Source organism: Amphiprion ocellaris, chromosome 15 (genome assembly GCF_022539595.1).
Source record: "Amphiprion ocellaris isolate individual 3 ecotype Okinawa chromosome 15, ASM2253959v1, whole genome shotgun sequence".
In the NCBI taxonomy this organism is placed as follows: domain Eukaryota; kingdom Metazoa; phylum Chordata; class Actinopteri; family Pomacentridae; genus Amphiprion; species Amphiprion ocellaris.
In genome coordinates, this window is record NC_072780.1 from 32,274,451 (window position 1) to 32,292,848 (window position 18,398).

Here is an 18,398-nt window from a genome sequence, read left to right on the forward strand (position 1 = left end):
ATTTCAACACTGTGAATATATATCATTAATAAGTTATATCAATTAAAGTACCATGAAACAGTAAAACATTAACACATTATGGAGGCTGTCCTGATGATGCATTAAGTGATGGTTTACCACCACAATCAGCTGAATCCTCCTCTGCTGCCATCTTCCTCTTCTCCATTACACAAGTCTGGAGCCATGCTGGGCATGTTTATGGGGTAATGGCCAGAGTAAAGGAAGTGTCCTCTGGCTATTGATCCGGGTTAGTAAGATCATGAGCGAATGCTGGGAAGCTGCAGGAGTGTTCTCAGGAGTCTGGGCTGTCCAGCTGTCTGGGCTCCTGGATGTCCGGAGGTGGTCAGGGAGGCTGGAGACCTCAGCAGACAGAGTGGAACCAGCCCAGCTCAGGCCACCGATACAGTCACTTCTAATGGCTTCTGCTTCGCTGTAAACTAATGAATGCAGCGCAGCGAAACCTGAGCAGCAGTTTCTGCTTTAAAAAGACATAAAAAAGAAAACGACTAAGGGATTCATCGACCAGCAGGATCGTTTTTATACAGGGTTCAGGTTGGGATTTAACACCGACACACGGATTAACTTCTGCCTGATGCATGAACTCCATTACAGACAGCTGACATTAACACTCGGCTGAGGTTCGGCCTCTGAGGCTCAAGATCACGTCTGTACAAACACTTATTGACAGCTGAGCCCTCTGCAGACTTCCCTCCTCAGTAGTCACATTATAGAGCTGCAGTGAAGCTTACATGATGCTGAGCTGCACTAAAACCAGCATAAAGGTAACTACAACCATCGCTAAGTAACTAAAACCAGTCTGCAAGTAACTAAAAACAAATGTTGCAAGTAACTGAACCCACTGCAAAACTAAAACCAATATGTCAGTAAATACAACCATTGTTCAGGTAACAAGAATCAGAGTGCAAGTAGTCAAAACCAGTGTGAAAGTAACTAAAACCAGTGTGCCAGTAAATAGAACCATTCTGCAGTTAACTAGAACTAGTGGGCAGGTAACTAAAAGTCTTGTACAAGTAACTATAACCAGTTCATAAGTAGCTAAAAGAAGTGCACAGGTAGCTAAAACCAGTGTGCAGATCACTAGGACTAACGTGTGGCTAACTTAAAGCAGTGTGCAAGTAACTAAAACTCGTACAAAGGTGTAGAACACCTGATTGCAAGTTACTTAAACCAGTATGCAGCTACTAAAACCACTGTGCAAGTACCTATAACCAGCACAAAGGTAACCACTAACCACTAAAACATGTGCAAAGATCACTTAAACTAGGGTGCGAGTGACAATAACCAGTTTGCGTGTTACTAAAACTAGTGTGCAGCTAGCTACAACCAGCATGAAGGTAAATAAAACCAATACGCAGCTCAATAAAACCAGTGTTTAGCTAATTTAATCCACCGCAGGTAATTAAAACCAGTTTGCAAGTTACCAAAACAAGTGCAAACGTGGCTAAAACCAGTGTGTGGCTAGGTGATACCATTTTGCATGTTACTGAAACTAGTGTGTTCTGTTACACTTGAGATTTCTGTTAGTTATAGCACCTCCTGGTGGCCGTTCTTGATCATTTTCTCAGTTGATCATCTGTTCATGTCATGTGACTTGATTCAGGAAGTATTCTACCGCTAACAGAGGGAATGTGGTCAGAGAGACAGCCTGGTGTTTTCTGCATCCATCTGTTTCAGCGGTAGATTTTATGTCAGCATCGTCAGTATGTATATTATATTTCATGTTTAATTGTGTTCCTACACCGGTATTTAAAGAGATAGCAGTGCTATAAGTTGAAAATGATACGCTAATGCACATAATGTTTGCCTTTGTTAGCACTGTCTATGCTAACTAATTACGACTACACTTTATTTATGATAATCAGAAGATAAGTGCTTCATTGTCATTGTTATTTGCATTTACGTTGCAGATTTAACACGTTAAAGGCAAACTGCTAGTGAAAGAACGGTGTTTGACTGACTGTTTATGGATTGTGCGTGCAAAGAAGAGAGTGCACCGTGAGAGTTCACTTTAACTAGATCGATGACAGACCGGCTTTAACACTCTGCTGAGGTTCATCCTCTGCAGCTCAGATCACGTCTGTAGTTTTAAACTGATGCTGATTCCACATTACAGAGCTGCAGCGAAGCTTCCAGCCCGACTGGACATTTGGCTGCCAAGGACTCTCTGGAGACTCAGGTAGTGATCAGCTGACCTGTCAAAGCATCTGTTTTCCTGACTGGAGGTCGGAGATCACCGCCTGACGGAGCCTCGGGCTGCTCCACCTGCTCATCTGTTTATCTGCCTCCGTTATCTCTTCATTCCTCCCGTTTAGCCTCCGTTTCATCTGCTTCCTCGCTTCGTTCTGAATTCCGCCGGCGCCCTCCTTCCTTCAGCTTCATTAGCAGATTTGCGCATGTTGTTCATACTTGGCTGCTTCCTGCTCTGGCGTCCTTGAGAGCCGGAGTTGGAGGTAAGAGTGTTGTATTCCTGCCTCTCCCCGGGCACGAGCAGATGAAACGCTAACCTTGACGCTGTCAGCTCGCTCCTTCTGTCTCTGTGCTTTTTTGCAGCAGAAATAAAGAAAATGGCCGACTAGTGGTCCAGAGCGAAGCGTTTGGAGTGAGGTGAAAAGGGAAAGTATGTAATTGGAGGCCTCCAGAGGGCCAGAATTCACTGCATGTCAAGGAGAATTACAGCTCGAGGTTATAAAAAAGTATTTTTTACAGCAGGAGGGGGGGATTTCTTTTCAATATGCCGCATTAGCTACCCTCATTTTCCCTTTCCTCTGCGTCCTTCATTCCTCCTTCCTCCCTTCATATTTCTGAGCTGGACTCGGCTGGCGACGGGGGTTCCTGCTCTCCTTCATTACAACGGTCAGTTTTAAGTCATGCTTTAATAAAAGGCAAGGAAGCAATTACTCTCTGCACTTCATAACATTATTACCTTCAGAGGTGTGCAGCTGGATTTTGGACGTTCGTTCCTCAGAGACCTGCAGCGTTAATGAGCGAGCTGAGGGCGCTGGCTGTTGTCTGAGCACTGAAACCATTTGTTCGTAATGACATTCCCTTTGTGAGTGTGAGACCATAATGGTTCCTAACGTGGAGCCACCCAGGGCATCCACGCTGGATTCAAATCCACAGCAGAGCAGGACTGAAACGGTGGCAGCCTGCAGCAGGTGTGGTATTATACAGCCCTTATATCCATATGGATACGGGAAAAAAACACGATTCACTTTGTCAGACTCAGGTATTCACTTTGTCTTCACCTTAATTGCATCTTTCAGGCACCGAGCCATAGATGGAGTCTCTGAGGGAGGAATCTCGCTGACAGGAAATTATGAAAAAGAATTAATTTGACCTTCGCTTGCAGTAAGAAAAAGAGGGAGCGAAGGAAAAAGGGGAGATGGAGGGAAGGATGGATGGAGTCGAGGGAGGGTTAAGGAGGAACCGCCTCCACAGAGGGCAAGAGCCTGAGGAGAGGAGTCGGATAATGAGAGCTTTCAGCTCAACACACTCAAAAAGACATCTCATTCAGAGAAAAGCCCAAAGGAAGGACAGCAGTCACCCTGAGCTGCTGCACAGTGAAGAGATTCAATAAAGACTTTGGAGCAAAGACGCTGTATTCAGTCCCGATGGCCTGAAAATAGGAGCCATCGGCTGTTCTCCATTAAAGACGAGGATCTGAATCATTTCAAATTCAGGATCTGCTGATGCTGAGACCCAGCGGTGGTGCTGACGCTCAGGTCATAAGTCATTAAATAACTGGAGAGGAAGAAGGTGCAAAGAGAGGACATAGAAACGCTCATATCTAACCTCAAATGAAGGAAGATGTATTAAAATGATGGAAACCAGTGCACAGGTAACCAAAACCAATTGGAGGTAATCAAAACCAGTACATATAAGCCAGTTTACAAGCAACTAAAGTCATTGCATAGGTAACTAAAACCAGTCCGTAGGTAACTAAAACCAGCACATAGGTCACCAAAATCAGTGCAAAAGTAAGTAAAACTAGCATGCAGGTAAATAAAACCAGTTCACATGTAAGTAAAACCAGTGCAAAGGTACCTATCGTCAGTGTGCAAGTAATTAAATAAAGACCAGAGAAGAAGGCACAGATAAGAAAAAACTATTTCAAGTAACAAAAACTATTGTACAAGCAACTAAAACCAGAGCACAGGTAACTAAAACTAGTGCAAAAGTAACTAAAACTAGACCACAGGTAACTAAAACAATGGCAAAGGTAAATAAAACCAGTCTGATGGTAACTAAAACCAGTTCAGGGTAACTAAAACTAGTCAGCAGGTAACTAAAACCAGTGCACAGATAACTAAAGTTAGTCCACAGGTAGGTAAAACTGTGCAGAGGTAACTTAAGCCAGTTGACAAGTTACTAAAACCAGTTTACAGGTAACTAATGCATCCACTACACCTGTTTCTATAACACTTAGTCATATTTATCTTTTATCGACGCAACAAATTCAAAATATGAAAGGCTTTATTGTGACATTTTGAGAGTTTTTATTTCAATTTTCAGTGGATCTACTCCTGTTCTCACTGTACAAATGTAAAACGTGCATAAACAGCTGGATAGAAACACAACTTAGAAAGGTTAAAGTCAAATAGGATTTATGTTTACATCTACTTACAGCCACAATCTGAGGTTCAAACTGGTAATTTTCTGTATTTCTGGTTTAGGTGTTTGTTTAAAGGGAAACCTTGAGAGTTTTTGAGTCTAAGTGGGTTAAAGTTAAAGTAGGTATAAATGCTGTTTTTGCTGTGTCTATGCTGCTATTTAAGGCTGTTATCCTTACATGAACCTGGGCAGCCAAAGGAAGTGTCTGCTACAGTCAATTATTAATAACTGGAGTCTTAGTGTTGTTGGAAATCTGCAAAGTAAATCCATTAACAGAATAGCTACAGGATCTTTTACACGATACTTCTGCAGATCTCGCACTCTGTTCCTGTTCAGGCTGGAACCATTAAACTTATTGATCGTTTGCTCATTATCCCGCAATCACCAGACTGTTAAATGAAGAGTTAATCTGCTCTCTGGGGGGAAACCTGGAACCACACACTGAGTAGTTTATTTGTGCTTAGCTCAGGGAACGTTCATGCAAAGTCTGCATGTTGAACTAGTTTTAAAACAAAAGACAGAGCGGGACATCCTGTAGACTGAGGATCTCTGACTGAGGAGATAATTCATTAAGGCGCCTGAAGCAAAGGAACTGAGGTCAACTGAAGCGCAACAGGAAGCTTTCTTCATTTCCAGCCCAGAGGCCACAAAAGCTACCACACTGGGACCAGAAGAAGAAATTCAGAGTATTGGGTCTGAGAGAAGTGGCTGCAGCTCCTGTTACCTAGAGGATTTTAATCACATACAGGAAAAATAAACCCATGGGTTTCAATAGGGTCTTCGCACTATTCGGTGCTCAGACCCTAATTAAAGCTGCAAGCAGCGTTGGTTGGTCCTCGCATCCTTGTTGGTCAGCAAATCCAAGCATGTCCACGAGATGGTGCCGTGACTGAGTGTATTTTTTTCAGAGGCTGGCCTTTGATCATACATGTAAAGCTTGAGGCAGATTGGGGCATGTACAGGCTAGTTAGACAGCACTTACTGTTTAGTAGCGAAACGTCAAAATTCCAGGGGCCGCCATTTCCACAACCTCAGACTTTTGTGGAGCATTTTGATGACTTTCGACCACCCATCCCTGGTGTACATCCTGGTCTATTTTGAGCTCTGTTGGGGTGACCCTGTTTGAGTTTACAGCTTTTGAAAATTTGCAAAAATTGGTTCAAAATCAGCCAAAATATGACACAATTCAAAATGGCCAAATTCCTGTTACATTGTAGGTATGGATGTCAGTTACATTTTCATGCATCTTGATTAGTTACATATGCCTACCAAATTTCATAGCTGTAGGTGACACGTACTTTTACCTTTGAAATTTTCTAGGTGGCGCCATTGAGTTATTTTGACTCACACCTATGCGATTCCCCTAAAATATCAAATTGACACATGTAAAGTTTGAGGCAGATTGGTTCATGGACAGGCTAGTTAGACAGCACTTCCTGTTTCATAGCAAAACGTTGAAATTCCGGGGGCTGCCATTTCCACACCCTCAGACTTTTCGAAGCATTTTGATAACTAAACCCATGCCTGGTATACATTCCGGCCAAAATTGAGCTCTGTTGGTGCTACTGTTTTTGAGGTTACAGCTTTTGAAAATGTACAAAAATTTGTCCAAAATTGGCCAAAATACGACACACAATTCAAAATGGCCGACTTCTTGTTGAGTTTTAGGTATGGGTGTCAAATACATTTCTGTGCGTCTTGACGAGTTACATATGCCTACCAAATTTCATAGCTGTAGGTTACACATACTGGCCGTAGTTCCTGTTTCCAGGTGGCACTATTGAGTCATTTTGGCTCACTTCTATGCAATTCCCCTAAAATATCAAATTTTTCACCGGTCCTGATGTGTTTGCAGAGTTTCACATGTTTCTGAGTATTTTTAGGCCTTCAAAACTGCGATTCAAAAGATGGACGAAGAATGAATAATTAAAGCTGCAAACATTATTGCTCGTGTCCTTGCATCGTTGTTAGTCAGCGAATCCAAGCATGTCCACCAGGTGGTGCTGCAGCTGAGAGTGTCTTTCGGCCCATGGATGTCATGTTCAGACTCTGAACACATTTGTAAAGATTGAGGCAGATTGGAGCATGTACAGGGTAGTTATACATCACTTCCTGTTTCACGGCGAAACACCTAAGATGGCCGCATTCTGAAGGTTGTCTTTTCCACGTGCTCAGACTTTTGCGGCGCATTTTGATAACTTTTGATCACCCATGCCTGGTGTACATCCTGGCTAAATTTGAGCTCTATCAGGGTTACCAAAAATGCCACAAAAATGTCCAAAATTTGACAATTAAAAATGTCCAACTTCCTGTTGTGTTTTGGGGCAATAATGATTCATTCTGGCTTACACCTGTGCAATTCCCCAAAAATTTTAAATTTTTCACCGGTCCTGATGTGTGTGCAAAGTTCCACACGTTTTCCAGTATTTTTACGCCTTAAAAGCTGCGATTCAAAAGAGGGACGAAGATTAAAAAATAATAAAATCTCATGTGTTTCAATAGGGTCTTCGCACCATTCCATGCACGGACCGGAGGAGGAAAAATTCATGTGTTTACTTAATTTTAAACATAAATAACGGATTCTCAGCATCTTAAAACAAACTCAGTCGGACACTGAGGCGAACTGTAAACTGTAAAGCATCTCGGTCTAATTTCTACAAACTTGTCCTCGTCTCTCCTTTTAAATGAGACTCTGTTACAGTAAATGAAGCGTAAGCACTGAGACTGTCTACATCCACAGATTAGCACTATGTACTCAGAAAACCACTTTCATGCAGCTCTGTCAGCTGTGTAATTCAAGTTTCTTTTAAGAGTGATGATTTCACAAGCCAGTAATAGCATATTTACTGGCATAGGGGTGTTATTGAAAACTCTGAAATGGCTATAAGCATGAAATTGAATAAAGAGGAAGAGTAAAATGAGATTTTTTTTTATTATTATTTTTTACAGGAGGGAAGAAACACGACTGCTTCCAGTCTTTGTAGTGGAGTTAATTCAGAGATTGAGTTCAGTCGATGGAGGCTTTTACACACAACTTTCTCAATGGTTATCAAGGAAACAACCTAATTAATCGTAACGTTCTCATTGTCTCTTCTGCAGTGTCTCGGAGTTTGACTTTTAAAGGTGTCACAGGGGTTAATATGAAGCCGGAATTCACTTTGATTCGCTAAGAGAGCTTTTGTTTCTCACACCGACCTCTGAAATACTGTCTCAGGTGCAGAAAGATGCTCCTTTGTTTCTATGAAAACACTTATCAAGGCAAAATATCAACTGTACATCAACAACACAAGAGAAACTCTGAAGGAGCCGTTGGGTCAAATGAGAGTCTGTCACAGTTCTGCTCATTCTGAAGTTCATTTATCCACATCTGCCTGTTTTACTGGAGTTACTGTTAATACCAGCCTCCGGTAGCAAATGAATCAAGCTGGAATTACGACTGGAAAGTATTGAACCCCGTACAATTTGTTATGTTTTTTGTGCATTTCAGACTAAAATATGTTTCACCTTCAAACAAATTTAACATAAAACAAAGACAACTGGAATAAACGTAAAATAAAAGTTTGACCGTCTCTCTCTGGTCACTATTTTAAAGTAAATTAGAAACACATCCAGGGTACCAATGACTGTTTCTATAACTCTATGTCATAGACATTAAACTGATGCAGTTTTACTGTTCAAACTATGATACATCCCATAACACTGATGCTCAGTTGGCTATAGAGAAAAAGATGCCCATCTCTGTACAAAAAGGCAGATTTTTTCACAATGACTCAGAAATGCCCCAAACAGGCTTAGAAAATGTCCACAATGATGTAAAATTTGTCCAAATTTACCTAAAAATTGTCAAGAATGATTCAAGATATCTCCAGAATGAACCCAAATTTGTTCAATAACGACAACATTTCCCCAAGTTTCATAAAATGTGTCCAGAATGGTGTACAATTAGTCCAAAATGACAAAAAAATGTTAAGAATGATCATGAAAATTTTCAAAATGATTTTAAAAATATAGAAAACAGCAACAACAATAAAGAATACATTTAGCGATTGTGACATCTAGATGGATGTAAAACCGATCTGGTGTCAGTTTTTACCAGAACTCAGATGTGTTTTTCCTCCTAAATGTCATGGTTCTATCTACTGATGAAGTTCTGAGGCTCAGAAATGATGGAAAAGTCCATTAAAAAGTGATAAATCTGGACCCACCTCTATGGACTTCAAGGACCTGGAACTCTGGAAATATTCATAGTATGAAGGTAGAACTCTGATCACGAATAAAGTTACTGGAGATGAAGAACCAGATGGTTCTTTGGGGTAATTTTGCTTCCTTTAGTGGAGCTACTGTGTTTCTGTGATATATTCACCTATTTTTGTGGTGATTTGGGGGCATTTTGTGATACTTTGGACCCTATTTGTGGTAGTTTTGGCCTTTTTGAGCTCATTTTGGCCTTCTTTGTGGTAATGTTGGCCCTTTTGTTGGTGATATGATCTCTTTTGATGGTAATTTTCCAGCTTTTTCAGTTATTTTAGTTGCTGAACCAGCTGATTCTGAGGAGGTCTGGGGAGATTTTGTTCAGATTCGGTTGATTTTACATGAAATGACCCAAAAACAAACAGGGCCTGTGTGAGAAAGTGTTCACCTCCTTAACTAATAAATCAAAAAAGTGGTTGCAGCTGGACCGGACACACCCAGGACTGATCACTACCAGACCTGCTCCATGAAATCATCACTTAAATAGAATGTTTTCAGAAGAATGAAGTTGGCTGAACGCTCTCACCAGCAGGACACTCTGCCAAAATGGTAAGAAATTCCAGAAGAGAGGAGGAAGAGTTGAATCAGCCCTGGGAAGGGCTCGGATCCACAGCGGGAGAAATGATCTTGGAACAATTGTGAAACTCCCCAGAACGATGTATTTAATTCAAAGGAAATTCCAGATAGGATGATGGAGAATGAGATCAGTCTGGGAGGAAAAACAAAGATATTTCTGAGGCTCTGACTCTTCAGATCCGCACTGAGAAACATTATCTACAAATAGAGAAGATTGGGGACAATGAAGAACCTTCCCAGGAGGAAAACATCCAAAGACCTGGCTGGTGTTTATGGCTCCACTATCTGGACGAAATGGGGTAAAAATGGCATCTATGGGGGAGAAGTGGGACCAAAACACCTGCTAACCTGAAGAAACCTTGAATGTTGGACAGATCTGTTGATACAGAGTCCAATTTCCTGATAATTCAAGTACATTAAAGTTATTAAAACTGAGTATCTCTGCAATGCATTAAGTCAAGATCTGCATTTCTGCTTCCAGTAATGTTCTGTAGGTGGAAGCTTGTTGTGAAGATCCAGTAGAATACAGTCTGAACAAAGGGTAAATGTAGTATTAGAGGGTAAATGCAGTGTTAGTGGGTAAATGTAGTGTTAGAGCATAAATGTAGTATTAGAGGATAAATGTAGTGTTAGAGGGTAAATGTAGTATTAGAGGGTAAATGTAGAATTAGAGGGCAAATGTAGTGTTAGAGGGTAAATGTAGTGTTAGAGGGCAAATGTAGTATCAAAGGGTAAATGTAGTATTAGAGGGTAAATGTAGTGTTAGAGGGTAAATGGAGCATTAGAGGGTAAATGTAGCATTAAAAGAGTAAACATAGCATTAGAGGGGAAATGTAGAGTTAGAGGCTAAATGTAGGACTAGAGGGTAAATGTTAAATTCAGTGGTGGTTAAAGACCTCCAACCAGAGCTTGTGTGTTTCAGATAAACTGGGATCAACCAGGCCAAAGTTCCCATATTCCAATGGTAGATGTAAGACTGTCAATTGTCCTCAACTTGTGTTATTAATCAATTATCAATTCAAAGTGCTGCCAATTATTAATAGAGAAATGACTTGAAATAAGAGAAAAACGAATGATGCTCTCTAAAATCCAGAAAATCCTGATGGATAACTGTGAGCTGAACCTTCAGTGCATCTCAGTACTGCAACAAGACAGAAATCCTAAACTTAAGAGTAATTTAACTCTGAAAGGCACAAAAACCGTAAAGTTCTGGAGTGTCCTGATAATAACCTGGACCTGAACAGAATTGAGGCGCAGTATTGGATCACCTTCTTACTTCTAGAAATGCAGTTATCATTTAACATTTGTATTTTGTGTTTTCTCAGGTTTGCAGATGTGACACAGTTCACAATGAAATACAGAAATAATAAGAAATCAGATTGAATGGAGGCTGGAAACTGTATCATGGGACTGAATATCCAGCTAAAAATAACAGATGCGCTGCCAAACCCTAAGCAATTCCATTGTTAAAGGTAATATTCTGAAATTTGTTCTTACACAGCCGTGACAGTATCATTTTTTAAATCAGCTCATAAAACTGGCTTTTATTGGCTTTCTTCTACGCATTGATTTTTTTTTTTTTATGGGATAGTCTTCCTTTTCACATTTTGACTCGTTGCTTTACTTGTGTTGACATTTTATGAAAGCTGTATTTTTTTCTGTTGATTTTATCTGTTTGTTCATTTCCTCCCAACCGAAGCAGCAGAACAGCAGCCGTCGGGGCAGTTTAGTGTTTTTTAAACGTGACACTGAGAGTTTCCATGTCGTTTGAGAAAATAACATTTGGTTATTTCTCTCAGTTTAAGGAGGATTGTTTAGTCACTAGATTTCAGGAAACTCATGTTCAGCACGTTCTGGTTTCACACTTTAATCCTCTCAACCCCCAAAAACTGCCAAGGAGTTTGAAAGGCATGAAGTATTTTTAAAAAGTGCCAAAATTGCACCCTGTACTACAGAAAAAAATCACTGAATTTTCAGCTTTCCGAAGGTCCATGTACTACTCATCTGTGATCGACATTTCATTGGAAAAACTCTCCAAATCTAAGTTTAAAAATGTCATTTTTCATTGACGACACTTTATTCTATGTGTCTAATTTTAAAAATGACCCAAAATAAAATCTTTGCACCAACAAGGCTCTTTATCATAAAGTGTAAACACAGAAAAAGCTGCTGGATTTTCAACATTGAACATATCATCCTTGAATGTAATGTGCAGTTCTGTTTGGAAAAACAATCAAGTCAAAGCTTTAAATTGCGATATCTCATTGAAATGACCTTTTCTTGAATGCATCATTCAAAAATTGCAAAAAACTGCAGCAGATCCTGTAAGTTCTGTGATGATTTGGAGTCATTTTTTGGTAGTTGGGATCTTGTTTGTGGCAGCTTTGGTCTTTTTGTGGTAGTTTTGCATCTTTGTATGGTGATTTTGGCTCTATTTGTGCTCATTTTGTGTTTCTTTGTGGTAATTGTGGCCATTTTTTGGCAGTTTGGTCTCTTTTGGTGGTAATTTTCCAGATTTTTTAGTTATTTTAGTTGCAGTTTTTACCAGAAATGAAACGTGTTTTTCCTCTTAAAATGTTATACTGTATTTCATCGACCCCATTTTATTCTACAAGTCCCATTTTAAAAATCACCCAAAATAAAGTCTTTGCACCAGCAAGATTCTTTATCATAAAATGTAAACACAGAAAGAATGGTTGTATTTCAACATTGAACATATCGTTCTTGAATGCAGCGTGTAGTTTCGTTTGGAAAAACAATCAAATCAAAGCTTAAAATTGCGATGTCTCATTGAAATTACCTTTTCCTGAATGTATCATTGCAAAAAATGCAAAAAAAAAAAACAAAACAAAAAAAAAACTGCAACAGTGTAAAAAAGAGAGTCAACAGAGACAATTTATCTTATTTTGGACAAGTTGTGAGTCACATTAGACTGATTTCGTCATTATGGACACTTTCAGAATAATTCTAGGAAGTTCAAATCATCAGAGACACCTTTTAACCATTAAGTTTCATTTCTTTTTAGACAATTTTTGGACCATTAGACATTTTTGAGTAATTTTGGAAAGTTTTGAGTCATTAAAGACCACTTGTCACTTATTTTGGACAAGTTTTTTGGCAAATCTTTGAGTTATTGTCGACAATCTGGGACAAACTGTCAGTAATTCTGGACAGTTTTAAGTCAGTCAGTTCTGCACTCCTCGTCAATCATAAAGTCAATATTCATGCTACAAAAATTCAGAGTTTTCAGTTGAACTGCAGGCAGTGTTTCTACAGAGACGAGTGTAAAAACTAAAAATGTCAAAGGTTTTGGAAAAGGGTTGTACAGGCGGATTTTAGTTTCTTTTAAATGTTTCGTAAAGTAACCAATCAAAGAAATTCAGTCAAAAAAACATAAAATTCTCAAAATTCAGCAAAAAATATTTTACAGAACTACAGAATCGAGTAAACTGAACCAAATCTGAGACAGTGGAGCAACATCATCATCTAAAAGGATGATGGTGTCGATGCACCACTGAGAGTTACACTTTCAGGTGGGACGGCCAGCTTTAGCCACCAGAAGGATCCGTCATTGGTAGACTTTCATATACGAGGCAAGACTTGAACTACTGCCCTCCTACATTTGCTCCTTAACTGCACAGAAAAGTTCACAAGATCATTTGTTGCTTTCTGTTCCATATGTCCGTACTGAATCGGGCAAAAAGGCTTTTGTTTACTCTGCACCTTTTGCATAGAAGATGTTGCAGAAAGACCGGAAACTAACCGAGTTAAAATCTTTGAGCACTTTTAAATCCAAACTGCGAGTTCTTGCGGCCACAACATGTACTTGTTTGTCATATTTTGCTGGTAAATTTTATCTTTTTCTTGTTTTTTTGCTAATGTCTCCCTCGTAAAAGAGGTTCTTAATCTCAATGGGATTTCTCCTGGTTAAATAAAGGTTAATAAATGAACAAAATGACCCATTTAGGAGCAAAAATCTGAAGAGTTCTGATCATTAAACCAGCAACAGGAGCAGCTAAAAAGCACTAAACCCACCCTGAAGTTCAACCCTAGTACTATTAGCATTCACATCCTGCAGTGTGTCCTTGTCTGAGATTAGACAGAAGAAAATCTGTGGAGTTTCTCTTTATGATGCAGTGCGGCTGTTCAGACCGCTGTATAGTGATCCTGGCCTCGGGGAACATCCCATTAAAGCGTCTTATTCTGCTCCCTGAACCCGCTGCAGAGGCCTTACACCTGATACTGTCTGGATATCGCTTTCAGTTTGCAGAGCCGAGGCCCGGCGCTGATGACTGTAAGCAAAAAGCCATCATGAGCCGCCGCATGTCAAAGAGAGAGCGAGAGGCCAGGAATCTAATTATTTCCCTCCCGTGGCCTGGCAAGCCTTAAAGGTTAATCACTGTCCGTCGAGCTAATTCTGTCTGGTACACTGCAGTAATTACAGCACCTCCATCGCTCTCTGCAGCCCCTCTGATCGTCTTCCTGCTGCACAGACCTGAAGTCTGGATTTAAAGCAGCACCAGAGAAACCACCAGGCAGGTTTATGTCAGAGACGAGGCTTTATTTCTCACCTTTCTGGTTAGAAAAGTGTTGGTGTGTGTCAGGCGACTCCACGTTTCCTGATCTGTAATTTGCACTTTGCTGCGCCGAGTTTCTACACTGTGCTTCTTTTTTTCAAACTACTATAATTATAACTGAAGAAATCACAACCTAGTGGCTGTAAACTCATTTCAAGGCAGGTAAGTGTTTCATTTAAGGTAGAGAAAACAGCAAAGGAGCAGTAATTCTGTCAAAAAGAGGAACTTAAAGCAGTAGATACACTGACTGTTCCCAAATAAAGTCGCCACCTGGATTTAACCCTCCTGTTGTCCTCATTTACAGGCACCAAAAAATATCGGTTCCTTGTCTGAAAAAATCCAAAAAATCAGCAAAAAAATTCCCTAAATTTCTGAAAATTTGCAAAACCTTCAGGAAGAAAATTCCAATACTTCCTTAAAAGTTTCCCTTAAAAGTTTTATTTTTAAAAAATAATCCCCCAAATTTGGCAAGAAAATTCTTGTAAATATTTTCAAAACGACTAAAAATCTTCCTAAAAATCCTAAAAATATCTAAAGTGATTCCACATATATCAGTAACATTTCTGATATTTTCTTAAGAACTTTCACAAAAAAATCAACCAAAATCCAGCAAAATTCGCTGAATTTTGGTTGATTTTTATGTGAATGTTGTTAAGGAACATTTTTAGCATTTCTTTTTTTCCACCAAAATATGTTCAAAGATTTCCCAAAAATGTTGAAAATGTGGACATCAGAAGTTTCACTGTGAAAATATATTTTTCCCCACATTTTCAAACTTTAAAACGGGTCAGTTTTGACCCGCAGGACGACACGAGGGTTAAGTTTCTGTTTTCCCTTGAATTTAAGGGCTTTGCTATTGTTTAGTTTGTCCATTTAATTACTTATTTAGATTTAATAACAGACATTATAGTGAGTTTGTTGCAGCGTAAGAGGAAGTAAATATATCTTTCTTTAGATATCTATGAATATAAGTGTCTTCCACCGGTCTCAGAGGATCAGGGTTTCCTTTTCTCACCTCCTCTTTCTCACCTCCTTCCTTCTAATCTTTCCTCGTTGTCACCTCCAGTCTCTCTCCTCCCCACCGTTCTCACCGTCCTCCCACTCTTTCTTTCCTTCTCTTCATCATCTCATCGCCAGTCTCTCGCTGGGTTTCTGTCTCAGCTGTAGCTCTCTTTAGCGACAGCTCGAGGAACTATGCCCCGGGCCCAGAAATACTCCGCCGCCATCTCTTCCTTCCAATTTCTGTTCACTCGCTGCCAAAAGCATCTCCAGAAGCGACAGCTTAGGAGACTTAAAATACTTCTGTTTTCTCCGCCTCAACTTTCTCCCGGTTCAGTCACATCCATTACACCCAGTGACACAGCTGGTGCAGAGAAACTCCAGCCAGCTCCAGTCGGCTGAAGCTCCTCCAGTGTCACCAGTATCAGATAAAAATAGTTTATGTTTATTTGAAGGAGAGTCGCCCTCAGCAGAGTCATCACTCAGCTAAACTCACTCTCTCTGTCTTCTACTTGCTGTGGCTCTGAAACTGTTGAGGCAGAGAAGCTGCTTTAGTCCTCCAATGTCTTCCAGGAATTTCACAGAGTGACAAAGATCCACAGAATTAGTTCCTGGGCCCCAAGGCTGATCTGTTAGAGCTGACCGAGGCTGATCTGTTAGAGCCGACCGAGGCTGATGGGAGCTGGATGATGTTGGATGATGTTGGATGATGTTGGATGTTGTGGGAAGTTGTTGGAAGATGCTGGACAATATTGAAAGAGGTTGGAAGATGCTGGATGATGCTGGAAGATGTTGGAAGATGCTGGAAAATGCTGCAAGACACTGGAAGATGCTGGAAGATGCTGGAAGATGTTGGAAGATGTTGGAAGACGTTGGAAGATGTTGGAAGACGTTGGAAGATGTTGGAAGATGCTGGAAGATGCTGGAAGATGTTGGAAGATGTTGGAAGACGTTGGAAGATGTTGGAAGATGTTAGAAGACATTGGAAGATGTTGGAAGATGCTGGAAAATGCTGCAAGACGCTGGAAGATGTTGAAAGATGCTGAAAGATGTTGGAAGACATTAGAAGACGTTGGAAGATGCTGGAAGATGCTGGAAGATGTTGGAAGATGCTAGATGATGCTGGAAGATGTTGGAAGATGCTGGAAAATGCTGCAAGACACTGGAAGATGCTGGAAGATGCTGGAAGATGTTGGAAGATGTTGGAAGACGTTGGAAGATGTTGGAAGACGTTGGAAGATGTTGGAAGATGCTGGAAGATGCTGGAAGATGTTGGAAGATGTTGGAAGACGTTGGAAGATGTTGGAAGATGTTAGAAGACATTGGAAGATGTTGGAAGATGCTGGAAAATGCTGCAAGACGCTGGAAGATGTTGAAAGATGCTGAAAGATGTTGGAAGACATTAGAAGACGGAAGATGCTGGAAGATGCTGGAAGATGTTGGAAGATACTAGATGATGCTGGAAGATGTTGGAAGATGTTGGATGACGCTGGATGATGCTAGATGATGATGTTGGATGCTCCATGATGCTGTAAGATGTTGGAAGATGTTGGAAGATGTTGAAAGATATTGGAAAATGTTGGAAGATGTTGGATGATGCTGGATGATGTTAGATGAGGATGTTGGATGCTCCATGATGCTGTAAGATGTTGGGAAGAAACAACAGCACCCTGCTGATATTATGAAACCTGCTACATAAGCAGCGTTGTGCAACACAAACAAGTGTTTTGTGGAGAAAGTAGAAAAATGAGGCTGAAGTGAGAAGCTGCTCAGTGAATCAACATAAAGGCAGAAGGATGGTCGACTGTTTGGTAACACAAATATAAACACAATTCATCTGTGGATTCAGGCTGCTTCACTTTCCTCTCTTTATGTAATTCCAGACTGATTATGTGATGCTGAGATCAGAACTCTGCAGGGGTCAAACAGTCTGTTGAATCGTTATTATGCTGCAGAATGAATGAATGAGGACAATTCTGGTGGCGAATAAACACAGAATACTGTCATCATCCCTTAGAAAACCTATCAAATCTGAACTGAGAGCCCTCCTGACCTCCTCAGAACATCTGGTTCTTCATCTCCAGTAACTTTAGCAATGATCAGAGTTCTACCTTCATCCTGGGAATATTTCCAGAGTTCCAGGTCCTTGAAGTCCATGGAGGTGGGTCCAGATTTATCACTTTTTAATGGACTTTTTCCATCATTTCTGAGCCTCAGAACTTCATCAGTCCAGCAGATAGAACCATGACATTTAGGAGGAAACACATGTTTGAGTTCTGCTAAAAACCACAAAAGAACGCAAAATAACTACAGAAAGCCAAAAATTAGCACAAAAAGTTGAAAAATCACCCCCCAAAATTTGCAAAATCCCTATTGAAAGACATAAATACTACAAAAATAAATGAAATAACTACAGAGGAACACAAATACTATACTGCAGAAATACAGCATAAACACTGCAAAATACTGCATACAGTATAAATACTGCATAAATATTGTACAAATACTGTACAAATACTATACTGCAGAAATACAGCATAAATACTGCAAACTACTGTAGAAATACAGTAGAAATACTGCATAAATAGTGTACAAATACTGGTTAAATATACTAATACTGTGCAAATACTATAAATACTGCATAAACACTGTACAAATATCAGAAGAATACTGTATATATACTGTATAAATACTGCATAAATACAGTATAAATACTTTATAAATACAAGACAAATACTGTACAAGTACTATACAGCACAAATACTCTATAAATACTATACAAATACCACCTTATACACACGTCCTACACATCCAGATTTTTCTGTTCTCTTTTTTCCAGACGATTCTTTCAATATTTTCATCTTTATATGACATCACTCAGTAGATAAATAAAGCATCACTTCACCTCAGATTAATCTCGCTGGTTTAAGGCGTGTTTCTGTTCATTTTTCTGCTAATCTTTTAGTTTAAATCTCGACCAGGTGAACGTTTACAGACAGAGCTGCACCTTTAACACCTTTAAGTCGTGGTGTTGCTCAGATACCAAACAGAAGCTCTGTTCCTGAATCTGCGGTTGCATAATCACCGTCTGATTCATCCTGCAGGACCTAAAAACATGCAGCCATCGCCATGACGACAGATGGCCTGTGCATGAACGCTGTTGTGTGAATATTTGTCGATGTGTCAGCGCGTGTGGCTGTGAATTATCCCAGAACAGGCCTGAGATGTGGCTGCAGCTTGTTTTGTACCTTGCGTGAGCAGCTGCAGGGTTCGGACTTCTTCCCGGACACGGAGCTGCAGGACCTGCTGCAGGATGTGCTGCCTCTGGCCCTCCTGCATGATGCCCATCCTCTCCAGCTTCCT

General features: G+C 40.2%; 1 protein-coding gene across 2 annotated transcripts in view; it reads right to left on the reverse strand.

Moving 5' to 3' along the window:
• Positions 1–18,398, reverse strand: part of samd12 (sterile alpha motif domain containing 12) — a 157,948-nt gene that overhangs the window by 56,586 nt on the left and 82,964 nt on the right. For both annotated transcript variants that reach the window (XM_023296227.3, XM_023296226.3), the window contains exon 4: positions 18,284–18,398. This exon is cut by the window's right edge and continues 26 nt beyond it. In XM_023296227.3, coding sequence (XP_023151995.1) covers positions 18,284–18,398 — 115 coding nt within the window. The remainder of the gene's footprint in view (positions 1–18,283) is intronic.